At 41.6% G+C, this 17,081-nt stretch overlaps 1 protein-coding gene across 5 annotated transcripts in view; it reads right to left on the bottom strand.

The window, feature by feature from the left end:
* Positions 1-17,081, bottom strand: part of ANO6 (anoctamin 6) — a 187,577-nt gene that overhangs the window by 108,337 nt on the left and 62,159 nt on the right. For all 5 annotated transcript variants that reach the window (XM_075930414.1, XM_075930407.1, XM_006126492.4 and 2 more), the window contains one exon: positions 9,607-9,735. In XM_075930414.1, coding sequence (XP_075786529.1) covers positions 9,607-9,735 — 129 coding nt within the window. The remainder of the gene's footprint in view (positions 1-9,606; positions 9,736-17,081) is intronic.

Raw genomic sequence — 17,081 nt, 5'->3', positions numbered from 1 at the left:
TACAGGTGGGGCAAACCAAAAGTTCAGATCTTGATCTATATCTAGTAGGACTGTGGATTAATCACATTTAACTCACACATTAATACAAAAATTAATCATAATTAATCTCAGTTTTAATCATACTGCTAAACCATAGAATACCAACGGAAATGTATTAAATATTTTTGACTTGTTTCTACATTTTCAATTACAACACAGAAAACAAATTGTACAGTGCTCACTTTATATTTTTATTAAAAATATCTGAACAGCAAGAGTGGCAAACAAAATAAATAGTTTTTTTCAATTTACCTCATACAAGTACTGTAGTGCAATCTCTTTATCATGAAAGTGCAGATTATTATATTAACAACACTCAAAAAGAAAATAATATACAACTTTGGAGCTAACAAGTCCACTCAGTCATACTTCTTGTTTAGCCAATCCCAAAGAGAAACAAGTTTATTTATGTATCGGGGGTAGCCATGTTAGTCTGGATCTGCAAAAGCAACAAGGAGTCCTGTAGCACCTTATAGTTTAACAAATGTATTGGAGCATAAGGTTTCATTGGAAAAGACCCACTTCATCAGATGCAACTGATGAAGTGGGTCTTTGCCCACAAAAGCTTATGCTCCAATACATTTGTTAGTCTATAAGGTGCTACAGGACCCCTGGTCAAGCTTATTTATATTTGTATGAGATAATTCTGCCTGCTTCTCATTTATAATGTCACCTGAACGTGAGCACAGACATTCCCATGGTAATCTATAGCAGGCATTGCAAAGTATTTACAATGCAGATATGCTAAACATTCATATGCCCTTTGTGCTTCAGCCACCATTCCAGAGGAATGCTTCCATGCTGATGATGCTCATTAAAAAAAATGAATTAATTATGTGACTCACTTATTGGGGGGAAAATTGTTTCCTGCTCTGTCTCTTACCTGCATTCTGACATTTATTTCATGTTATAGTGATCTCTGGTGATAACCCTTTCACTGTAGATTTGCCAAAACACAAAAAAGGTCCAAATATCAGATTCTGAAAGGGAGCTATAGCACTTGAACCAAGGTTTAAGAATCTGAAGTGCCATTCAAAATCGGAGGGAGAAGTGTGGAGCATGCCTTTGGTAGTCTGAAAAGGCAACACTGATGTGAAAACTAAAAAAACTCCCTAAACCACCACCACCACAAAATAAATAAATAAATAGATTTAAAAAAATAAGCCTTTTGCTGGTACATCTGACTCAGATGATGAAAATGAACATGTGTTGATCCAAACTACTTTGGACCATTATTCAGCAAAACACATTAGCAGCATGGATGCTTGTCCTCTATAATGGCACGTGAAGTGTGCCATTGGCAAGTGAAATGGACATACAAAGCTTTAACACATCTGGCACATAAGTATTTTGCAATGCTGGCTACTGCAAAGCCATATAAACACCTGTTTTCACTTTCAGGTGACACTGTAAACAAGAAGTGGACAGCATTATTTCCTGCAGATGTAAACAAACTGGTTTATTGGAGTAGACAAGAAATCTGACTGAATGAACTTGTATGTTCTAAAGTTTTACACTCTTATTTTTCAATCCAGTTATTTTTTTTGTACATCATTCTATATTTGTAAATCCAGCTTTCAGGATAAAGAGATTGCACTGCAGTACTTGTAATGGGAAAATACTATTTCTTTTGTTTTTACAGTGCAAATGTTTTTACTAAAAATAAAGTAAGTACTGTTCATTTTGCATTGTGTCACAAATTAAATATTTAAAAAGGAGAAAACATCCACAATATTTAAATAAATGTAATTATATTATTATTTTACAGCATGATTAATTGCATAACTACGTTCTTAGTATGAAACATCACATAGATGAGTCATCCCCAGATTTTGGCTCTGTGACAACAGTCATCAACATTTCTGTTCTTCTTTTCCTTTCCTCATCTAATTTAATCAAGGAGGGAATCCCATCTTTGTGTGTAGCTTGTGTTACTCACTGGCAAATATTATTCACCTCTAAATTCTGCTATGACAACCAATGCTCATTCTCTTGCCAATAGTCTGCAATTCCATTTGACTTCCACAATAATGACAAACTCACATTACGATTCTAACTAAACCCTCACCAACCTCATAATCCACAAATGCACCATCCTAAAAATAAAAAGTTGGTATCTCTAGGGATAGTAGTATTGTCCCTGCAGCTATCAGTGTCCCTACGAGGTGGGGTGGGGAAGAGAGCCATCTTTCATATCATACCCTTCCCTCATGTAACAAAGGAGTTGGCAAACGGGGCAGCTACTGGCCCCAGGATGTGTACAATGACAGCAATTTGTTGAAATCCATTAAAAATTTGAATTTTGTTGACAGTGTCTCTTACTTGGCAGTCTATCCAAAGGTTCTGAAATCTGTTTCTGATGCTCAATTCTCCTCTCTGAACACCTCAAAACACAAAATCAAAGAAAACCAAAACACCGCAGACTAGAACAAAATAATGAACTTACAAAGAGATTTATATTTTATTAGCTAGGTCACCTAAATGATCACTTATTCTAGATGAAGATCACATATTTAGTCTTCTTGGTTATTAAGTGCAACCATTTGTTTTCAAACCCTGGAACATTTTGTTAGTTGTTTATATTGTTCTGTGCTTAACAGACTTCCAGTATCAAAACTACAAAGAGCCTAGATCCACCTAGTCTGATACCGTGCTTCCAGCTGTAACATCTGTATTTAATGTTCAAGCCTACTCCAACCACCAGCGGCAAAACTCTCATTGGTTAAAATGGAAGCAGAATCAGAACCTTAATAGGAACATAGGAATTGACATATTAGTTCTGACCCAAGATCCACCTGCTCTCCTGTTTCTGATGGAGGTCTGTACCAGATACTTCAGAGTAAGGTCTAAGAACTTCACAAAAGGCAAATGTAGGCAAATGCCTCTTGCATCTCTAATAGTTAGAGATTGGTTTAAACCCTGAGGTTTGAAATCCCTTCAAAAATTGCTGTTAGCATTAACTGTGATATCCAATCTTTTGTAAGTACGTGTTAAATTTCTGGCCTCAGCGATTTCTTGTGGTAACACATTCTACAGTGTAATCACCTGTGTTAAAAGAGTATTTCCTTTTACTGGTTTTGATTTTCTCATATACATATTAATTAAATATACATCCCTTTGTGCATTATGGGACATGGAAAATAGAATTATCTTTTTCATACCACTTATTATTTTAATATTTTTATGATGTCTCATCTTTGCCATATTTCTTTTTGATGCCTGCTGTCATTTAGCTAATGCATGACACACACAGACAAAAATAAAGCCTTTTTTCTAGATGATGTAAATGTCAATATTGTGTTTATTTACTTGTGTCTAATTCTTATTTCAAATCTTGCTAAGCAATTTTCTTCAATAACGTCATCATGGCAATGAGTTCCACACTTTGCTCCTCAGAACATCAGAGAGGGATCTCAGTCAGTCAGCAAGACAAGAGAACTTGAGCTCAGACTACCTAAAGCTTCTCCCAGTGAAGAGACAATTCTCCAATCTCAGTATTGCCATCTCTCAGGGTGTTACTGGGAGTCTTGCAAAATTGGTTGTTTTTTTTTTTAACAAAGCTGCTGCTTCTGGCATAAAGTGATTATTTTGCTCATGGTTGCAAGACTAAAAGCTAGAGAATGTAAAGTGAATATACCATAAAAGGTGCCAATCTCATGATTTCTGCAGGACTGACTCATGATTTTAGAACACTTGGGATTGGCAACACTGCCCTCCATCCCAGCTGTCAATGATAATTTGTAATAATTGTACTTGGAAAGAAACTAGTTCTGGACCCACCTCCTCATGAAGTTCCCCATTTGTAATTCCTGACTGCTCTCTTGACCCAGTATGGGAGGTGAGAAAGTGAGAGCAGGATTCAAGTAGGGCTAACACATGAATAAGGACCTTATTCCCAGGAGTTCCTCACTACTGTCAACCCTGCCAAACATATCTCTCTGCCAGACTGTAGGTGTAGTTCTTCTTCTACCTTAAGTTAAAGGGCTCTTTCTTCTGTCTTATCTCTCTGCAACATAGATCATCTTGGCACACAGCCTATTTATGTAGTTTTGTGCCTCTTGCACACCCAAGAAATGGCATAAAATGGACTTGAAATATCAATATTTGTTTGCAGTGTTTATTGTAATAACAGATTTTGTTCCTTTTATTCAGGCATGACACATTAAAAAACAATGGAAGAACCTGTGTTGTTTTTTTTAAATTGTTCAAAACATTTTTCTGTTTGTCAGATGGCTAAATAAAATTAGATTAATTATATTTGATTAGCAGGAACAATTCAGAAAAGGTTTGTTTACTTATGAAAACAAACCTCTCCTATCCTGCTAGTCTAAAGTTATCTGTAAACCTTTTTGTAGAAACTGCTAAATATCCAATATTTGCTGTGGGTTATTTCTTTTTGTCTGGATTAAGATTTTTTAACATTATTTTTTATAAAGCATGAATTGTTTTATCTTTATCGGCTACCACGAGAAACTACAGTTTGGATTCAACTCCCACTGAAGTCAATGAGAGTCTTTTAATATAATTTAATAGGAGTTGTATTGGGACTAAAACCACATTATCTGTTAATTTATTTTGAATTTACTTTTCTATTGTTGCCTCGTTAGTTTTCAACTACAAGCTATTTAAGGCTCTCAGCAGGAAAAAAAACCCGACATATTGGAACATTTACTGAAACTCTAGTGACTTGTAGAAGACAATAGCCCATGGGGACTAAACTGAGCACATCAATTGTGAAGATTTAAATTCACAGTTAGTGGGAGAAATTTGAATCTCAGATATGCTGAGTATACCCTCAGATATCTTTTAAAATATACTTGCAATGTACCGCCTCCATTGGAGTTTGGAATCTAGTTCTAAATTGTTTTGATATTTAACAGTGCTTGCAATGTTAGTTTCAGATAAACTTCAAAGGACTCAGAGTTCCAGTTCGGATGCTTACACAAAACAAATCTGTCTGGAAAGCTTACAAGAACAGGAGTTCTTCACTGTATTTTAGCATTGCTCACTTTCATCTTGACTCTGCTGCAAAGTCACAGTATGTGGGACCACATCTGGGGAGAATAAATTATAAGACAAGACATTCACCCCGTACTAATCCTGGATGGGGTTCATATAGGCAAGAGAGGCCAATTACCCATGGGCTCCACCTGGAAGGGAGCTAGAATGCAATGAGGCTTAATTTGGGAGTAAGTTAGCTGGGAAGAAACAGGTTGGGTTGGCAACAGAATATACACAGTCACATTCCTTGATATTGGGGGAGAGAGGTAAGTAAGTAGGAACCTGTAACAATAAGGTAGCAAGAAGTCCAAGGAAGGAACAGTAAGCGCTGGGAGAATAAAGACCAGAGCTACTGGGTTCAGCTCCCTAGATTGGAACCTGGTGTAGAGTATGGCCTTAGGAGTTCCTACAAGCTCTGGCAGAAGTGGCATGCTAGGTGCACCCTGTTTGTGGACTGGCAGGGACACTGAGGATGGAGCCTGATAACACTCTGGATGGGGGGGAAACTTCAAGGTGACTTGGCGAGAGGGCTAATCCATGAAGAGGAAAGTGCTGCAGCTTCAGAAGCATGAGAGAAACCACTCAGCGAGAGAGCAGGAAATCAGACTGGGCAATCACAGGAAGGGGCATCTGACTATGTGACAAGCCAGATAGGCTATCAGGAAGCATCAGAGCAGTAAGAGAGCATGTCCTATTACAGGGACAAAATCGAGAACCCAAAGCGCTTGTTTCCTCTCTCCAAGTATCCTAGTCTTGTTTTTATTTTGCCTCCTTTTTATCCAATCATGCTACTCATGCAAACAAATTAACATGGGTAGTCAGTTACACTTTACTACTGAGCTGTCACGCTGCAAAGTGACTCTGGTGCAAATCCCTTGACCATTCTGACTTTCTCAATTTCAGATTCCTTCAGTGATCATTCAGTTCTGCCATCTTCCCAGCTAAACAACTGTCCTACACTGGGGTGTAGAAAGTGTGGCCTATTGGTCATTCAATGAGCCTGGCATAGTGGCTGGAGAAGCAGAATCAGGACCTTGGTCAGGGTTACCAGATGTTCTGATATTAGAGACTTTTTCTTATATAGGAACCTATTACCTAGGGACGTTAATGGTTAAGAGGGGGCTGGAGCAGCACTTGTCCAGTGAGCCTGGGGCATGCCATGGGCAGGGGTTCTCCTGCCTGGCCAGAACAGCCCCTGTGGTAGGGGGCATCCCTCTGTCTTTTTGAAATATACAATCATTTAAATAAAGCCTGTACATTTTCCTTTTATTTTCCACCTCCCCCCCACACCTCCCTTATTTGAGTTAAGGTTGACTGAATAAACCTGCTAGTTTGCTTATAAAATGAAGTGGTGTGGCAGGCTCTGGCCTCAATACCTTCTGCACTGCAGGTGCTCTGATATGAAAACAAGTATCTACGCACTGGAGATGCCTTTGAACACTGGGTTTCAATAGTGCACACTTCAGCAGAGATTTTTTTTTCTAACAAACCCCAGACATCTAATAAACAAGTGAGGTCTAATCGCAGAAAGTGAACAACAGAGTTTACAAGGGAAGGATGGCACAGGTAAATCCTATACTCACAAACGCAGAAAACTCTCACCTTTTAAAGCTGTCAGAATCCTATTCCCTGACTAACAGATAAATAAAGTGTATTATTAAATCAATGACAACATATTTGAAGTGTTTTTCAACATTTAGGGAAAAGAGTCCACATTTCTGAATTTCACAACAGGATTCTGATGACTCCCTTCTTCTGATTTCAGAATATAAAAACCTCCCACATTAAAAGAGAAACATCAGTACATTTTTCTCTACTTTCTTCTTCTTCCGCCTCAATTTTTCACTGTCTTCTTGCTCCTTCCCTTCACTCATCCATTGTCTTGTCTGTATCAACACAAGCTTTGAATCCTTTTACTAGTTCTCCATCTACAACTACATCAAATTCAAGCTACTTGCTCTGGTCCTCATGATCCCGCACAATTCTGACTCTCCCTACTTCTCTATCTTTGTCTCTTTTTTTGTATCACCACCCATCTCCTCAGCTCTACTGCTGCCCGTCTTAGCTTGTTTGTCCTTGTCTTGTATAACATCCGTGCTCCTTCACACTGTCCCTATCCACTGAGGCTATGTCTACACTACAGGGTTTTTGCACAAAGACCCAGAGAGTCCATACCTCAAACGTGATTTTGCACAATAAATAAATAAATAAATATACAGTAAATTGATAGGACAGAGGGCTTTTGCCAGTAGAGTAATTTCTCTCCCCATGAGGAATAACTCCTTTTTGCGCTACAGCTCTTGTGCAAAAAGATGTGTGTGGATACTCAACAGCGGTTTCAAAAAGAGCCTATCAGAAAAAGCACAGGTACTCTGATGGACATTCTGTGAATGGCCATCAGAACTTTCTTGCGCAAGAGTATCCATGCAGTGTGGACACTCTGTTGCTCAAGAACTTTTTGCGGAAGATCTCTTCTGCAAAAAGCTTCTTGCGCAAAAACCCCGCAGTGTAGACAAAGCCTGAGGCCCCTTTTCTAAAGGCCACTACACTCTCTAGTTTCAAAACTCTCTTGGACCCCCACTTCTGCTGTGACTCCCACCAAAACATAATAGACTGATAGTGGCAGAGTTGATAAGTAATTGGAAATAGTGTGTGTGTGTGTGTGTGAATGTAAAATAGAAAACACATCCTCCATACTCCGTCAGATTATCTCACCAATAAAATTATAAAAAAGGGGCTAGCCTCTATCTTGTGCACCTGTATCCCATGATCCTCCCTTTTTGTGTCTGCAGTTCATATAGGTGTACCCATGAATACACAGGTACTTCACCATGCATACACAGAGCCCTACTGGGTCTAGAGGCACAATAGTCTGTGCACATACAACAAACGACAGGACAGGGGCCTTAATCCCTTCAGGACAGGGACTGCACCTTCTTTTATGGACGCAAAGCACCTAGCATAATACTGATAATCTTATTAGTCTGAAAATGCAAGAGTTAATTTTATTCACAAAATAAAATACTAATTTATTGCACATGTTCAATTTTCATCGCTATTTGGAAAAACACTCACTTTAAAAATACATTTGGGTTCTGACCAAAAATGACAGACAAAAACATAAAAATGTAATTGATACAACAGTGTTTCCAAAAGGGCAGCTTTTTGTTTTTAATTACCTCTCCACTTCATTTTATTTTTGGTACTTGTGACCATGTGTAAAGCTACATCCACCCACTGTTGTACTCTATTAAACACCATGAATGACATTCCTTATGGCTCCTTCAGAGATGCCAACTGCAATAGTGTGTGTTGAAAATCAACCCATCCTGCTACAAGGTTTTTTACTCCTACTTCCCCTTTCCCGACTGCAAATCATTGTTTATAAACCTGCTGCTTTCGGTGTTGTGTTGTATCCTTGTCCATCTCCAGCCGAGTCTATTAAAACTCAAAAATTTAAAAGAGAAATGTTGCTGAGACACAAGAGTGAAGTATTGTGTTAAAGTGCAACGGACAATATGAAAGCATCCAGGATTAAAATGTGACCTACGAAGCCTATGTGCTGAAGTAATATGGCTAGCAGTGTTCTCCTTGTTCTAGGTGTTTTTATCAAGAAAATCTGCTGTTGGGCCTATTGAAAAAATTAAATAACATCTTGACCTTTCTCTGTAGCAGTTCAATAGCACTAGTCCTAATATAGCACTAACAAGAGGCTGGTGTAACTAGGAAGCCAATGTATTTCAGGGGATCATGGTGGAGTATCAGTCTGGGGTGTCTCAGGAGAAGAAAATACTGGGAAAGGGAGACAAAGAGAAGGAAGATATGGTGTCACTAGAATACATGACTATGGGCTTGTCTCCACTACAGGATGGACTGATGCTGCAGCGATAGATTCACCAGCAGTCAATTTAGTGAATCTAGTCAAGACCCACTAAATGAACCGCTGATCACTCTCCTGATAACTCTGGTACTCCAGAATGAGATGGGGAAAGGGACCCCAATAGGAGATTTTTTTCTGTCAACCCCTACACAGTGTGAACACTATAATATGTAAGGCTTAAAAATACAAGTCTGGCTTCATTCTGAATTATGGAGTTGGGTGAATTTTTTTTGGCAAATAGAAAATTCACCGAAATGTGCCATTTTTGGGAACAGTGATACCATCTGCCAAATTGATTTTGGGGAATAGTTTCAGCCAAAAGAAAAATGGAAGATTTGAAAAAAATCAAAACATTTTTGCAACATTTCATTTTGCCCTTTCATTTCAATGTAGTGTTTTGCTTTGAAATTTAGATAATTTTTTTTAAAAGGTGAAAATGCCAAGATGGCCCAAAACAAAATGGAAAAAAATGAAATAAATTTTGGTTTGGGTCAAATATTATGTTTGAACTGAAAAATTGTGTTTTGTTTTATTTTTGTTTAGTGAGACACCAAAAAACAAAAAAATCAGTTTCAGGTCAATCCACACCAATTCCTCTCCTTCCTCCAGCCACCAGATTGGTCTCTGAACTGAAAAATCAATTATTTTTTCCATACAGGTTATGATGTGAAACAGAAACATCTTACTTTTTGCTTTTTATTCACATTCTTCTTGTGATTCTCTTTTTTGCTCTCATCTTCATACACCAAAACAAAGTCAATTCGTCGTTGGCCATCATTAAAATACAAGGAGTCAGGGTTTTGATCAAACTCTGCCTGTAAGGAATGCAGAACACTATAAACATGAAGCTCTTTACAAGTGAATTCTTTTTGCTAGTTGACTATAAGGAGCAAAAACACTCAATGTACATTACACACTTATGTCAGTCATTATAGTAGAAGATGCTGTTTCCTTTTGTACTGAGCCAGATCTCTGGATGACATCAGGACAGCAGAACTTCTAATTTTGTCCTTCAAAAGCTGCAGATTAACGTTCGCAAATATGGTAATGGAAGGGCCAGTACAACTAACAAGTAAGGCAGCTGTCAATTAATTTACATGCTATTGTGGTATACTGTTACAGATCCTTTCTATAAAACATTTTGGTTCCTGCAGGGACTCAGATTAACTGGCTTCCCATCTTTCCCAGAAATCTTGCCAGAAGTCTGAGCTTCTCAACAACTGAAAAATACTTTCATGGCTCCCCACACACTAATATCTGTAAGAATCAGTGACACATGCATGACCTAGAGAAAGACAGAGCAATAATGCAAATTCATACACAAAATGTGACATCCCATGTGGATACACTTCTTATTTTATTAGTAAAATCTCAGCAGGCACTGAACATTGTTAAACACCACACATCCATCGTGTTATAATATATGCCAAAATCAAAAAGATTAATATATCCATAAGCCATCACCCAGTCCCTAGAGGGAAGTAGGACAGATTGTCATATCCACTAATAACATCTTAATGTGTTAATTCATGTGTATGACATTTTAGGTACAATTGATGATGGGTTTGATGCAGAAATCTGAATTCTGGAGTTATGATTTTGCAATTAATTTGTGGGACTACCTGTGGGCATCACCACGTGTAATAATGCTAATAGTTAAGATTTCATTATGGCTATTTTTAGTACAGACACTGACATGTTGCAGGCAATAAACAAAAATTCATGGAAGCCCGTGACCTGTCTGTTAGGGGGTGGCTGAAGTCCAAGCTCTGCAGGGGTCACTGACAGCTATGGGACCTCTGCTGCAGTGCACAGATGAAGTCAAAGAGATCTCTTCCAGTCATAGAATCGGTGATCTCCATGATGAAATTGTATACTTAATAATGTTCATCACCACATCCATTTTATTAACAACTAGACCTTAATGTCACCAGAATTCTCTCTGTCTGAAGGAGAAATGGGCATCCACATGGCCTAGGTTTAACTGGAAAACATTCATTAGTCCAGATCCTTGGCTGGTGTTGATTCCACTGAAGTCAATTTTACTATGTGAACAGTTTAGGATCCGGCCCAAAGTTGTCTGAGAGAAGATAGGTCTTCCTAGAGCAGTGGTCACCAACCAATAGATCAGGCTCTACCGGTAGATCCTGGAACCTCTGACTGGTTTGGCTGGAAGTCTACCAAGTTCCTGCACTTCAACTGCCCCTCTTCGCACTTCCCTGCTGCTCCTGCCCAGAGCTGCCCGCTGGGAGCCTCCTGCTTGTTGCGCAGAGTGGGGGAAACAGGAAGGGAGACACTGATGCCACTCTGTCCCCCTTCTCTGTACCCTATCTTCACAGAGTAAGAAGGGTGGGGCCTCAGCAAAGGGTTGGGGCAGGAGTATTTGGGTTTGAGGTAGATCCTGGACTGACTTAAATCGAAAAAGTGATCTTGTGCTAAAAAAGGTTGGAGATCACAGTCCCAGAGGCTTGCAAATCTGGTGAAAACAAGAACTTCTGTCCCTGCCTTTCCTATACTTACCCTCATGTCAAAGTAATGACTCGTGTGAGGCAAGGTAAGATTATATTCTTCCTCCTTAAGCAAAATAAATAGCTTTACACAACAAATAGGAGTACAAAGTATTTCTAATGGCGTTATTCACTGTTCTGTGAATGGTAATGTTACCTATTATTACTAAGATGTTTAGACACAACTGTAATAAATTCCTCCACGCTTTAAAGATTTGGGTTAATTAATGTTTAAAACTTCTTGACATCCAACATCTTTAGATTATTGCGATGAGACTGAGTGGCTGTGTATACACTGCACCTCTTTTCCGGAAAAGGGATGCAGATTAGACAAGTCAGAATTGCAAATGCAGTGGGGGATTTAAATATCCCCCACTGCATTTGCATGAACATGACTGCCGCTTTTTTCCGGCTCGGGGCTTTGCTGGAGAAAAGCGCCAGTCTAGACGGGATCTTTCGGAAAATAAAGCTTTTTCCGAAAGGTCCCTTATTCCTCTTAAAATCAGGAATAAGGGACCTTTCGGAAAAGACTAGCGGACATTTAAAAATGGCGGCGCCCAGCTTTATGCAAATGAAGCCCGGGAAATTCAAATCCCGGGCTTCATTTGCAACTCCGGTTGCCTACATTACCACCCTAGTTCGAACTAGGGTGGTAGTGTAGACATACCCTAGGGGAGTTTGCAGTTTCCTTCCCCGACCAGGGGCGCTTGGCACTAGAGCAGGGGTGGGCAATAATTTTTGCACGAGGGCCACTTCAAAATTTCTTGAAGTAGCCCTGGGCCACGCCAGAAAGAACGGGACCTAAACTGGAAGAGGTGGGGCCTAAATAGGAAGGGGTGGGGCTACCTCACTCCCAGACCATGATTGGTCTGGGGTTGGGGGAGCCCTCTTTCCCCCCCTTCCCACTAGGCACCCATACCCTGGAAGAGGCTTGGCACGCTCCCCTAGCCCTTTGAAGTGCCATGGGCTCCTCGCAGGGCCAGGACAGGGCGAAGGAAGCTTCACGCAGCTCCCTGCCCCCAGGCCCTGATTGGCCTGGGGGTGGGGGAGCGTGCAAAGCCTCCTCTACTTTCCCCCCCGCAGGGCGGGGCAGAGCAGAGACAGCTTCAGGCACTCCCCCCCCAGTCCCTAAAAAAAAGGGGGGGGGACCCCGACAGTTATTAAGGACATAAAAATAAAATAAGAAAAAAACCCAGCATGGCCCCCTTTAAGGCCTTTGAGGCTTTCTGCCGGCGGCTATCTTGTTTTCCTGCTCCAAGCCAGAAGACAGCTCCACTGTGGAACCAGGTAAGCGGGGGTTGGGGGGAATCTGGGGCAGGGTCCGGGAAGGGGGGGGGGGGCCAGGAGCTGAGCCCGGTTGCTGAGTGAATCGTAGCGTTGCCAGGTGTTTGGTATTTTCACCTCCTGGCGCGGGGAGGGGGGGGGGGGGAGAAAAATCAGAAAATACTGGACATTTTAGGTGTCCGGTATTTTATGATTTTTTTACCGGACAGACGGCGAAAATACTGGACAGTCAGGTTCAATACCAGACACCTGGCAACCCTAGATCCACCCCCTTGGCAGGCCGGATCCAGCCCACAGAGACCCTTTTACCCACCCCTGCACTAGAGGGAAACACCAGTTGTTCAAAACAGCTGGTGCCCTCTAGGCGCCGCATGCCCCTCTGAGGTGCTGTGGGGTGGGGTGCACTTGGGCTTGGCAGGTGCGCTCTGTGCGCTGCCGCTCTCTCTCCCTCCATCCCTCCTCACTCCGGAGCAAGGGGCAAAGAGTTCATGTGCTCCCTCACTTCCAGGTCAATTAGGGCCTGGTGGCTAGGAGAGCACACAAAGTCTCCTCCCCTTGCCAGGGGTGGGCCGTGCCCAGAAGGAAAAGCCCCTTTCCACCAAAGGCCCCACTTCTTCAGGGGTAGCCCATGACTACTGCCAAAATTCGTGAAGTGTCCCCCCTGCAAAAATTATTGCCTACCCCTGACCTATTAGGTCATCCCAGTTGGCTACACCAGGTTGCCTGCAACAGCTGTCGTTTTAAATATAAAATGCAGCACTGCTAGCGCTATCTTCAGACTGGTTTTAAATTTCACGTCTCAGGGATTAGCTGCATGATGACTATGTTGTAGTGTGGTGTTAAAATATCAAAGTATTGTAAATTAGTTTTGTTTTTTAATGAGCATCCTCTTTTCTACTGATGTAGAACCTGATAACAATTTTACTGTTTATTGTATTTCTTGGAACTAAAATAAACAGTGAAATGATGTTAGATACTGGATAGGCATTTTTTTCATACTGATTCTTCTTCAACAATTACACTATCATTTGCATTAAAAAAAATAAAACATTATGAACATGGGAAAGAGTAAAATGACTAAAATCAGGTCAGCAACCAAAACATAAGAATCATTCTAAAAAGAATTTATAGCATTCCTGTTACTTAAAGGACAACAACAATAAATAGTGACCTAATCTCTATTCCATAATTACAGAAGACTCTCATATATCTAAATCAGTAATAAAAAGGGGAAGATAGTAGGGACCCATATATTTAGGTAGCTGAACACTTTCCATTATAAAAAGATTCTTGCCATGTTTTAAAGAGACGCTCTAACGCCACTGTTGTCTGCAGCAGGCCTTTGGCACTGAGCAGAGAGAAAGCCTTCAGGTTAGAGAAGAGCCTTTTCTTTGTCCCATGAAGTTTGATTCAGATTTTATTGAGATTTTTAAAGAGTTGAAAAATCACTAATTCTCTCTTTTCACTTCTGTACCTCAGGGAACTCTTGGCAGGTTTCAAAATAACGGAAGACGAGCATTCTAAAGATCTCAGCCTTCACCCCATGGAAGCAGCAGCAGACCCTACACTGAAAATGCAAGTGAATTGAGCTGCTGTAGCAACTGTTGCAGTAGAAGTGAGGGAAAGGGAAGGAAGCTAGGCCAGGCTTCTGCCAATCATTCCCTTCTTCCTCCCTTTTGGACCCAACATATGGCCCAGCAAACTATGCTTTCCCTTGGGCAAAAAGCTCTCTCAAACTACTGGCTAATATAGATAGTGCTGTAGTACAATATATAAAAGTCCATGCTGCAATGCTAAAGATACAGCATTCAGACTCTTATGACGATGAATAAAGGGGGGCAAAGGAGGAGGGATTGTTACAGTTGCACATAACATAATTTTTGTTTAAAAGGAAAACAGTAATTTCAGATTTTAAAAGCTGTGTATTTTGTATACGTATGGTATTAATTCGAACAACACTTCTTTCGACAAACATGAGCAACATGTAATCCTTTAGAGTGTAATGTGCACTGGAGAAAGGGTACAGGAACCAGTCGTGAACCGGAAGTTGGGCAGTGAGAGATAGAGCCAGCTGTGTGCAAAGGAGGGGGGACAGATACAGGGCACCAAGAGTGGTAGGAGCCAGCTGCTTGCAGAGGAGGCGAATGGAGAAGAGGTGCTGTAGATGCTGTTGAGAGCAAGTGAAAGTGCTGTCTGCGCTGCAGCATGGCTAGGGAGTCTGGTGGTCTGCTGTCAAGTGCCAGGCACTCATCCAGGGGAAGGTCTACGGTGGTTTTGCCAAGGCCAGGCCTATATGAGTACTGAGGGGAGAAACTGGTGGTGAGTCTCAACAGCAGCCAGCTTCCAGACTCTGCCCTGGACCCAGGGGAGGACTCAGTATCTCTTGGCAGGCGGGGCAGAGGGGAGAGGGCCAGGGAGAAAGAGCAGGAGTGAGAGAGACTCTGCATGCTCCACCCACTTATCACCTCTGCCCCAGCCTGCACCCTGGAGATAAATTAGTGTCTTTGAGCAGAAGGCAGGGAGGGAGAGGGAAAAGGGAGCCATGACCCCACATATCACACCCACCGATTCCAGAAACAAAGAGCAATTCCAGAAATAGTCATTTTGGAAACACTATGGCAACAGCAGCAATTTCCAAAAACAGTGGTCCTAATGATCACATGCTATTTTTTCCACAGGACTCACACCTCATTCAGTACACAAGACAGATGTATAAGGGGCCAAATCAAGGTTGCAAGGGCAACCTTAAATCTGGTGTTTCCTAACTTTTAACAACTTGACTTTGCAACCTAATTTTCTTTTAATAACATTCAGGTTTTTGCTTATATCAGCATACAGACTATCCTAATGGGAAGGAGCAATAACACTACAAGCCTGCAGAGGTTGGCCATTCCTCAGTGTCCTATACCTCAATAGCACAGGTATGTATCACCTTTTACGTAGCTAAGGGTATGTCTACACTACCCCACTAGTTCGAACTAGCGGGGTAATGTATGCATACCGCACTTGCTAATGAAGCCCGGGATTTGAATTTCCCGGGCTTCATTAGCATAAGCGGGGGGCCGCCATTTTTAAATCCCCGCTGCTTCGAACCCCGTATAGCGCGGCTACACGGGGCTCGAACTAGGTAGTTCGGACTAGGGTCCTATTCCGAACTACCGTTACTCCTCTATTTAACCATATTGTGATAGTAATATACCCTTACTTTTCATTTTCAAGTTTAAAACTGTTAAGAAAATGCTTAAAAATGCTACAAGGAGTCCTGTTGCACCTTAGGGTATGTCTACACTACCCCGCTAGTTCGAACTAGCGGGGGTAATGTAGTCATCCGCAGTTGCAAATGAAGCCCGGGATTTGAATTTCCCGGGCTTCATTTGCATGAAGCCGGCTGGCGCCATTTTTAAATGCCGGCTAGTTTGGACCCCGTGCCACGCGGCTACACGCGGCATGGACTAGCTAGTTCGGATTAGGCTTCTAATCCGAACTAGCTAGTCCGTGCCGCGTGTAGCCGCACGGCACGGGGTCCAAACTAGCCGGCATTTAAAAATGGCGCCGGCCGGCTTCATGCATATGAAGCCCGGGAAATTCAAATCCCGGGCTTCATTTGCAACTGCGGATGACTACATTACCCCTGCTAGTTCGAACTAGCGGGATAGTGTAGACATACCCTTATAGACGTCTACACTACCGCGTTATTTCAAAATATCGAAATAGTTAATTCAAAATAGCTTATTTTGAAATAACGCATCTACACACAAAATGCATTTCGAAATAGCACTTTGCTATTTCGAAATACCGCATCCACACTGAGTGGACACTGATTCGGAGTTAAGGCCGGCTGGAACCAGGTCAGGGTTAGGGCATCAGGTAAGGAGTGTCTTTGGCTTCGTCTAGACTGGCCACATAAGACGGAATACGCTTGCAAAGCAGGCAAGTCAGAATAGGGAAATCCGCGGGGGATTTAAATATCCCCGCGGAATTTAAATAAACATGGCCGCTGCTTTTTTTCCGGCTTGGGGAAAAGCCGGAAAAGAGCATCTAGACTGGCGCGATCCTCCGGAATAAAGCCCTTTTCCAGAGGATCTCTTATTCCTACTTGCAAGCATGGCTAGGGAGTCTGGTGTAGGAATAAGAGATCCTCCGGAAAAGGCTTTATTCCGGAGGATCGCGCCAGTCTAGACGCTCTTTTCCGGCTTTTCCCCAAGCCGGAAAAAAAGCGGCGGCCATGTTTATTTAAATCCCCCACGGATTTCCCTATTCTGACTTGCCTGCTTTGCATGCCTATTCCGTCTTATGTGGCCAGTCTAGACGTAGCCTTTATGTGGCTATTGCCTGAGGCTATCTGAGGCCTGTGCTTAAAGGGACACCTC

This window comes from Pelodiscus sinensis, chromosome 1 (genome assembly GCF_049634645.1).
Source record: "Pelodiscus sinensis isolate JC-2024 chromosome 1, ASM4963464v1, whole genome shotgun sequence".
NCBI classification, from domain to species: domain Eukaryota; kingdom Metazoa; phylum Chordata; order Testudines; family Trionychidae; genus Pelodiscus; species Pelodiscus sinensis.
Note: the sequence above shows the minus strand (reverse complement) of the source record. Positions and strands in the feature narration are given on the sequence as shown.